This window comes from Amborella trichopoda, chromosome 6 (genome assembly GCF_054954075.1).
Source record: "Amborella trichopoda isolate Santa Cruz 75 chromosome 6, AtrichopodaSantaCruz75HAP2 v2.0, whole genome shotgun sequence".
In the NCBI taxonomy this organism is placed as follows: Eukaryota; Viridiplantae; Streptophyta; class Magnoliopsida; order Amborellales; family Amborellaceae; genus Amborella; species Amborella trichopoda.
The window spans coordinates 15,701,368-15,711,215 of NC_142341.1; the positions used below are offsets into that span (position 1 = coordinate 15,701,368).

Genomic DNA, 9,848 nt, shown 5'->3' on the forward strand with positions numbered 1-9,848 from the left:
TTTTTTTTTTTTACTAACTTGATTTTATCTCTCAACAATTAATATTGTTCTCTCTAAAATCAAAATCATCCCCACACTCTCTCTAAAATTCTAAATACTTATTCATCGTGTAAAATTAAACCATTATTACAGATATCCTGAGAACTGATTTACCCGAGTAAGCTTACCATTATTACAGATATCCTGGGAACTGATTTACCCGGGTAACCTTTTGCACGCTGTTATTTTACAGAGGGCAAACCACTATCTTAAGAAAGTGCATAGCATCCTGGGCTGTAGACAGCAAAAACCATCTTCATTAATTGTTAATTTGATCATTTTACTCATTACGTATTCCAGTCCTGTTTCCCCCACCTTATCACCTTATTTCCTACAGGACTTAGCGAGAAACTGGGCCTGGAATAAATTGGGTTTTGATTCTAGAGCGAGGTTTCTTTGCAATTTTTAGGATTTATAGTTGTTGCTTATTTTCTCTTCGTAGAATATTCTATTATTCTTCTATTGATTATTTAGGTGATCGTTTATCGCATAACAATATATTGTTATGTTACATAGCCAGTGAATCATTTACATTAATGCTTATTGCATATCTACATATACACTCCATTGCATATTACGATATTATTTATGTCATTGCTTATTTCATTTCTACGATATTATTTGTTATCGGTCATTTCATTTCTTCGTGCGTTGCACGTAATCCAACTAGTTATAATACAAACTTAATAATTTCATATCCACAGGATGCATGTACAGTACCAGGTCTATCCACAGGATGCATGTACAGTACCAGGTCTCAAAGCATATAACTCGAACAACTATGACACAGGATAAGCTAAAACATACAAGCCATAACACACCCTCAATACACGAGAAACCATCCTACATAGCAGTACCTTCCAATATGCCCTCTCTACTCCGAAGTCACAATGATTTTCCCAGTAGCATGCCCATCCATGATCTTCGCCCATGCCTCCTCCGCCTTGGCTAATGGAAACTTAGAGTCGATCACAACCTTTATCTTCCCATCTCTCACTAAGCCCAACATATACTCCAAGTTCCCACTCTTGGACGCCACAAACAAAGGCACCAGCATCTTCTTGGAAAACGTCAGTTTCTTCGTAAAAGATGTCAAGAAAGCCCTCGGACCAGGTGTCATATCGATCACCTTCCCATTCTCACTCAAGTTTGGCTCAAAAGTAGACCATGGAATACTAGTAGCACAGTGAATAACGGCATCATATTTTCGGCCTGATGGGCTTTTGAGGGCAGCACCTTCAGGGGTCTTATAATCAATCACCTCATCAGCCCCCAAGCTCTTAACAAGCTCTATGTTGCGGGCCCCACATGTGGCGGTCACGTGAATATTGCCGAGCTTTGCTAATTGAACAGCGAAGTGCCCAACCCCTCCTGAGGCAGCGGTTATCAACACATTTGTCTGTTTATCGGTGCTGCTCTTTTCGAGCTTAAGACCAGCACCCTCAGTAATTGCTTGTAGTGCTGTGAGGCCAGCTATGGGCAGGGTCGAGCTTTCAGAGGCTGACACCTCTGGAGGCCTCTTCACTGTCAAGGTTTTATTCGCTACTGCATATTCAGCAAGCCCGCCTCCATTCTGCCTCTCAGTAATCCCACACAAATTGGGAATCAGATTTGATGAACAATGCAATGAGAAAATATCTATGATCAAATTTTATCTCTGCTATTATCCAATGGGCTTATGCGAAAACAACGGTCAATTAAGTCACCCCATCCAGTAAGTAATGGAAAGTATGACGAGAGTGGGTTCATCCTTTAATTTATAATGCTTTGACCTACTTGATCATAGAAAATTTTTGGTCATAAATGTCAGCAATGTCCAATCAAAGGATGATGGTTATGGACAGTGAGTAGGACCCACCAGAGCATGATATGATCCGAGTGGTGAGTCCCACTCTCTTTTACACTGTCCACCCATTGGTTAGATGCTGATTGCACTTATGATTACTGTACTTTCTTTGTATAATTGGCATTGGTGATCCAATTGATTAAGGGTTTTCCATGGTCCAATGGATTATGGTAAAAAAACCTGCAAATATCACTGAAAAACGCATGCGGCAATAAAAGACAGTTACAACAGATTTATTTTCAACAACAAAAAATAACACAAGAATGCTATACTAAGATTGCATTGTCATAATCTCAATGCTATATTTTAAACCGACTTTCTTTAGGATAACCAAATATGTTCAGAATAATAGAATAATCAGCAAAGGCAGCAATCAAATATGTTTGAAAGAAAGGAAAGCACAATACATACATCTTGCGTAGGGCATAATACATGCATACAGGGCATCCAACATCTGTTCTCCAGTTGGAAGTGGAAATGAACTGTAGTTTTGGGTGACTATCAAACATCGGAACTATGGTTTATCCTCATGGTTGGTCTTGAGAACTGGTTGTGGATGCTATGCATACATATTACACATCACACTAGGGGATGTATACGGTGATAGTTTCCTAAGTAATTGCTTCATAATGGATTAAGGCTAACATAGTATTACTACTAAAGCATGGCCTTGCAGTGGAGGTCAGTTCACTCACCCTGAAGCTCAGCATGCTCACTACTTTGTCGCCTGCTTTGAAATTCTGGACTCCTGGACCAACTTCAACAACCTCACCAGCAACATCTGTCACTGTTGCGTGTAAAAAGGAGGCATCAGGTAATTGCCTCAAACATTTAATACAACTATTCTTTGAGATTCAAATATATGTCAAATTATGAAATAGTCTAGATGAAGGAAATATATCTAAGAAGCTGTAATAATCTTGAGAAAATGGAAAGAAAAAAAAAAAAAAAAATCTGGAGGGCAACGACTACATTCAACTGCCAGCCTAGAGAAGTGCAGTTCTAATTTCAAGCTCTAGACAGAGAATTAATTCTACTCGGATGCTGGAATGTGCAACCAGTGCAGAGGTATATATATGAGGATGACACAGATGAACATCTTGTTAGTATCGAACATACAACTAAAATACCCAAGAAAGATAAAAACGATGCAGGCTACTTATTGTTATATGAAAATCAGAATGCAGCACCACATCGTTTACAGTCCATGGCACGTGCTTTGCACTACATGCATCCTAACAAAACTAGAGTGAGAAGTGAGGGCGTCTATGTGTGCATGTCTGGAGGCTTAACTTTTTATTTGATATATCCTTGACTTTTTATGTTTTAATCTAATAGACAAGTTAATTTATCAAGCTGTATAGGGGTATTCATGTCAATCAATATATGAAGATCATATATCAGAACTATGACTAACTTCATGGGGCGCATGCCACAGTTCAGTATTTGGATATTAGTGGAGAAGTTGCAGAAACAACAAAGAAAGTGATTTCTGCAGAATTATCATCACAGGAAAAGAGTCCATGTGAATATTTAAGTTGGAACTAGACACAGATCTCTGGCTAAAACCCCTACCCACATAAGAGATGTCAGTTTCTACAAAGACAGGATATGGGCAGATGGGCAACATATAAAACTGAAAGATCGGCACATAAGCTCATGGGAGTCCAATTATAAAATTAAAAAAATTTCTTATCAAGGATTTTCTTTGGGGAAGTTGAACATTTGTGAGTAGTTAATTACTCTCTGAGTCATTCAACTATAACGACATCAATGTCATATGCTTGCAAACAACAAGAAAAAAGTACCCCATCTTAACCACCTGATGCTTAAGCAGCCTTTCATTTCTTCTGCAGTGAGAGTAGACTTTCAGTTTGCACATAAGCCACAAAGCGCATACATGGAAATTTCACAAGATTTGATGTGAGAATGTGGAGAGTGGGATATTAAAGGTAGGGTAATAAATTTCAGGATGTGAGGGCAAGGCACTGCATGGGAACCTTGCCAACATTCGGATAATAGGATGTTTGCATCAGGTCGTTGCATTTCATTGGGCTGCAGGTGTTTCGTGGAGCAGCAATAAACCAAAAGTAGTAGCTTTATCATCCACTAAGGTTATTGGATTGCAACTGCAACTTGTTCTGTCATGAATTGGTTGATTTAGTTCACAAATTTGGTGAATGGTTGAAAATCATGAAAGCTTTATGGGATAATATGAGGCTATGAACTATATATTATGTCTGAATATAAGCTGGTCATATTGTAGATATACATGATAAGATCCAGAAGAGTGCCACCAAATTGTTAGTAAAGGTGTTGGAAGGTGAGGTGGGTCTTAATTCCAACCCTTGTAGTGGGCAGGTGGAAAATGTGTTCACCAAGAGGTTGGATGATGGAAAATTTGATTAGTTCAGAAAATGGTTTAGCATGGTAAATGTGGACACGAGGTTGAGGAGTTTGTTTTATAATTGACAAACTCTGCACTCCCTAACAACCCATCTTCATTTTCATTCCCACCTGCAGCAAACCAAATGCATAGCATAAGTTACTTTCTCACTGGGGTTAGTCATCATCAACTCATAGGGCCCCATTTGTTTATGGGATGATACAGAGTGCTGAATTGTATTGTGGTGAGACCCATCGAGCACTCCTCAACCCCCATTGAACCATGTAGGAAACTTTAGCAGTATGCACTCTACTTTCACACATAAATCTTTTAAATGGGTTTATACAACTACTATGGGGATTCTATAAGCAAACTTAATCATGTACAAGGTGTATTTTTGTTGTGTCCACAAATATTACGTCTAAGGCATTATGGATATCCCTAAGCGAATACTCCTTGTTAGATGCCATTTTAGTGATTACAAATTTCATATGCTGAGCTTAACTAGATTCAAAGAAACTATGCCAAAATTCCCACACCCCATGAAATCATATATGCAAATCGTCAAAATTACTTTAGTTGCCTTTGTCTTTGTGCCATGGTTACAAAATGAGTAAGGTAAATTTTTAGTTATTAAAAGGGCATTGTTGATATTTCACTAAAAGACATGGGTAATTATGGAGTGATACTCCAAGCAATTTATTCATGTAGATGCCCTTGTCTTTGAGTGAAAATTTCAAAAATGTCCTACTTGAGATGACAAAAACACCTTTTGCTCTTAAGTGAGAATATAAAAAATGCTCTCCCTAATGGCAAAAGTACCTTTACTCGCCTTATAATCATGGAAAGCTAAAGTAACTTTGATAGTTCATACCCCTTTTAAATATAAGCTATAGGATTTCATCGGGTCCTATAAAATCATTAACGGGGTCAAAACATCCCAATTAATGACACAACATTTTTTAATTTGCATTTCAAACAGGTAACTCAAAAATTATTCTAAATAATGCCCAAAGTGCCCCTATTATGTGTCAGCAACCTTAAACAGAGGTTTAATTTGAGGAGTGAGAAAATGCAGTGAATATAGGCTGCACATTTAAGAATAGAGAAAATGGTTTTCGGTTGAGACCTTAAGGGGATTTGTTCGACCCCAAATTCATTGTATATCCTCATCCTATCACCAAATGAACAATTTAGAACAATTTGAGTTCTGAAGGGCCTAGATCTATAATGGATGGTTGACATTTAGAAAACGTTTATATCTCCTAAAGAAAACCATTTTCTAGTGGTTTCCTTCCCCCCCTTCCCCCCCCTTCCCTTTTGTTCAATGGGTTCAAGGCAGTCCATATACAAAAATTTGAGTCAAACAAATCTCCCTAAATAGGTTTCTGCGGGAGTATGAAATTATGCCCCCACACACACATAATAGGTACAACAATATGACACATAAATACGCCTGCACAATTAGCATCCCGAATACCGTTACAATAAACACAATATAGAGAAACCTAAAGATGCTTGACTCTGCACATAGTAATACATGGGAGATATGCCTAAATAGACTTAAGCCCTTCATGAATTGGGGGAAAATGGGTGGAAGAAAGGCTGTCAAAGCAAGCCACATTATAGTAGCACACCTCTTGGCCACAACCTTGCATTGGATGGTCCTAAAGGGCGATACAGATTTCTATCATAGGGGCACAAATGTTATCTTGTAATTTCTTTTTTAGTAGGCCTGCAGGTAGGTGTCAGAAGCACCGTAGTGTGTGATATTTTTACTCAATTCCTCTATCTTTTCTCACTGATAATATAGCCTACAATGAGCTTCTTTAAGGTTAATTTTCTGTAACCTGAGAAAAAGAGGTTCACAGTTGTTTTTAGTTGGATCTTAAAGGAGCATCCCATTTCGTGTACATCACTCCAGCAGGATTCAAGAAATTGGATAACTTGTTTGATGGGATTAAAGGAACTCACATATGGTAGTTGCAAATTCTAGTCTGGCAGATTCAGAAATATCTTTTATTTTTTTAGTTTTGTAATAAAATGATCTTAAGACTCAGATTTTTTATTAACATTTGAGGTAAAATAATTGGATTTTTTCTTGCAACTGAAAATTTAGAATCATGTAAAACCTATAATTATGTTTCAAATTTATAATCTACAACACATTGATTCAAAAAGATCAGTCCTTGTGATCCATTCTAAGGCCGATGCTAATTTAAGAGTTTGGAGGATAATCAGTCATTGTGATCCACTTTAAGGCTGATGCCAATTTAAGAGTTTGGAGGATTTCGTTCTATGGGAAGAGGATCTCAAATGTGTTATTTTCATGTCACTGTGAACTTTCTGTACCCGTACATCGAGATTAATTTGAAGTACTTTGGTATGTTTTCTCTTCCTCAACACTCAAAATGTTTAGAGGAGCAAGATCGTAGTAATCTGTTTAAAATATTGAATTTCCAACAACACATCACTCTTATCCATTCTACCTTTTTAGAATAACATATGTCTCACATCCAAGCCTTATGCCATGATAATGTAACATAAATTTGGATAAAGAGTAAAATCAAATTGCAAACCCTATTTCTCATCAAATGCTGTATCAAACTTAAAAATCAAGGTAAGAAATCAGACATCTAGCAAATAAAACCATGAAAGTTTTGATCCCTCACCTGGTACAAATGGGAACTTGCCAGGCATAAATGGCCGCAACATGCCTTTCTGAATTTTCCAATCAACTGGATTGACACTTGCTGACTCCAATTTGAGTAAGACCTCATCCTTCTTTGGAGTGGGGATTGGAATCTCTACATGCTGCAAAGGCAAAAAAGGTGAAGTACAGTAACTTGGGATCTGAAGATCTTTTTAGTAGTGACATTGGCAGCAAATCAAAATGTTATCCACTTCAATTCCTGTAGAATAACAATAAATATTTTGGCACATAAATCACCAGAAAGTTATTCCTGAAGCCTTTACATCATTAATAATATAATCAGAGTCTTCATTCGTCTGCAAGGTTATGAAGGATATTGAAATGCGAAAAACCACTATGAATATTTTAGTGGACTATAAAACTCCAGGAGCTGGTATCTGTTCGAGCTTCCATTCTAATTAATCATCTTGGTTTCTTTGTATTTGTTTACGAATTCTAGTTGTTGGACAGTGACTTCAGTGAAGAAGCAGTAAGATTGACAATCTCACACCTTGACAATGATATCTGTCAATTACTGGAAAGTGAGGCTGGACAGTAAGACAAACTAGCCAATAGACAGAAGAATAAATTGCTTGTATGTAACAGACTGAGACAGATCAAAACTGCCTGCTTGCAAAAGACAAATGGATTACATTAGGACTAAATAAGAGGCATTTTGTGATAAAAACAACCACCATTAAAAGGGCAGCTCACATATACTCTTTGGCTGTTAGCAATATGCATAGGAAGCAGTAGCAGCTTTCTAGAAAGAAAACAATGACCGGTGGCTTTGAAATCACCGATAATTTGCAGTAAATTCTTGGAAACACGTAACACCTCACACATTACACCTCATGTAAAAGATATTTCAGAAATACCAATTCCACGTGCATAAATGACAATTAACCAGCATGATCTAGTCAACTCAGTCTTGGCCGTTATTCGGCCTTGGCAGGCGCCAAGCCGAGTTTAGCTGCATGCATCTGCCAGGTGATTAACCTGTTTTGCTGAGCTACTTTTAAAGCTTTTTGCTGTAACTTTTAGCTGTTTTAATCAATAATTGATCTAAAAAATTTATTGTTTGGCCTATATTAAGCCTTATTGTTGCTCAAAATCAATCGAACTTTGACCAGTTTTGATCAATCCATTGAGATTTTATCTTTTCCTCCCTCATTTCTTTGTGAAAGATCAGTTTTGTTGTTAAACCCTATTTCAATACACCAATGCTTAGATTTCATCCTCATTTTTATCCAAATTCATTGAAATTTGGTTATAGTTGAATATGATTCAACCCTCATACAAAATCCCCACAGTAATTTGTTTGATCAAATCCTAGAAATGGCGAGATTTTGCCCAAAAAATCTAGGTTTCTTTTGTTTTTTTTTTGGGTTGGGGGGGTGAGGGGGATGCAATTTTTCAGTTAAATCCTACAAATCTGCCAATGCTTTGATTTCTTTCGCATTTTTTATCCAAATCTGTTGAGATTTGGTTCTAGTTGAATTACAAGATCTATATGTCAATTTGTGGGAAGCCTAGAAATTGAGAGAATTGCCCCAAAAGTTCTGTCATTGGGGGAAAAAATGCAGTTAAGTTTTTTCATTTAATTGCATTTTTCTTATTTTAGATTCTCCATTTTTCTTGATCTTTTCCCCAAGCCCTTTGTGGACCATGGTAGAACTCTTGCCTGAGTTACTCGACTGCCAAGTCCCAAGCCCCAAGCCCCAAGCCCCAATCGACCAAACTGATGTAATGGAAGATGCGTCCACAAGTCCCCCAGCCTATAGCACAGTATAGGCTGGAGAGCCCAGATTGAACGAGAACAAACGCAGACTGAAGGAGAAGAAATGATTCAAACAACTGAGAATTGCATGCACGTTTTACTGACATTTTTCAGGTGTATCCAATTTATCCGTACGTCTGGATGAGACCTCCACGCGCACAAAGTTCAGAGTTCATCAAACCCCTACTTAGTCAGAAAAGAATTTATTAAGATGCAAATTGGGTTGTGCATCACTCTCAAATATGGGCCGTTTCTGTCATTGTTTTCTTATTTTTCAAAAAATTCAACCGTTCATTAAATTCCCAATGAGGATTAACATATAGTATACAACCCATCAACTCAGATCAGGTCCACTACAAGTAGGATTAAACAATAAAAAAGAAGGCAATCGAAACAATAACAAAATAGATGAGGAAATGATAATCCACTAGAAAAAGTAAAAGTGAAACAGGGGAAAGTGAAGCAGATAACATCTGAGGATCCACCATGTAAAACACAAAATTGAATAATCAATAAGAAACCCAATTAAAAGGAGGAGGAGAATTAGGTCAAATGACAAAAGGGTTCAGGGTTTAATACAGAAAAAAATCATAAGAGAAAGAAAGAGACCTTCAAGCCCTCAGCACCTCCACCATAGCGGTCGTAGCAAAGGGCCTTCATAAGATTGGCGGCCATGGCTAATGAAGCGAGAAAAAAGAAGAGTATAGCAGAAGAAAACGCTTTTAATGTTTGAGAGTAGTGCTATTACTATACAGGTTTCACTCACTTGTCGGTGTTAGAGAGAGAGAGGGATATAATCCATTGAATCTGGACATCAGAAAGAGAAGAGGGAAAGAGAGTTGCAGCGTGCTGATAAATGGGCAACCATGCCTCATTTCACGTGCGCACCAAACTCCACCACGAAAAATAAATATATAAACACACCAAAAAAAAAAAAAGGGAAAGTTTATATAGTGCCGAGGCTCTAAACAATTAAATTTGGGCCTACCTCAAAACTTTCACCATAAGATGTTGTTTTGATGCTCAAATATCCTCAAATGGATCATCTCGACATCAAGATGCATGGGCATGAGAAAAAAAAAAAATTTCAAGTTTGAGAAATAGT

At 37.4% G+C, this 9,848-nt stretch overlaps 1 protein-coding gene across 2 annotated transcripts; it reads right to left on the reverse strand.

The window, feature by feature from the left end:
- Nucleotides 1-712: 712 nt before the first annotated feature.
- Nucleotides 713-9,559, reverse strand: LOC18438259 (chloroplast envelope quinone oxidoreductase homolog). 2 transcript variants are annotated; one of them, XM_006848446.4, is made up of 4 exons: nt 9,353-9,559; nt 6,944-7,085; nt 2,581-2,672; nt 713-1,612 (listed from the first exon to the last, which is right to left on the reverse strand). In XM_006848446.4, exons 1-4 carry the CDS (start codon nt 9,416-9,418, stop codon nt 914-916), a joined length of 999 nt encoding a protein of 332 aa, XP_006848509.1. In that variant the 5' UTR covers nt 9,419-9,559; the 3' UTR covers nt 713-913. The 2 variants fall into 2 exon arrangements, with proteins under 2 accessions (XP_006848509.1, XP_020525500.1); XM_020669841.2 differs by having other exon boundaries at nt 6,944-7,183.
- Nucleotides 9,560-9,848: the final 289 nt, after the last annotated feature.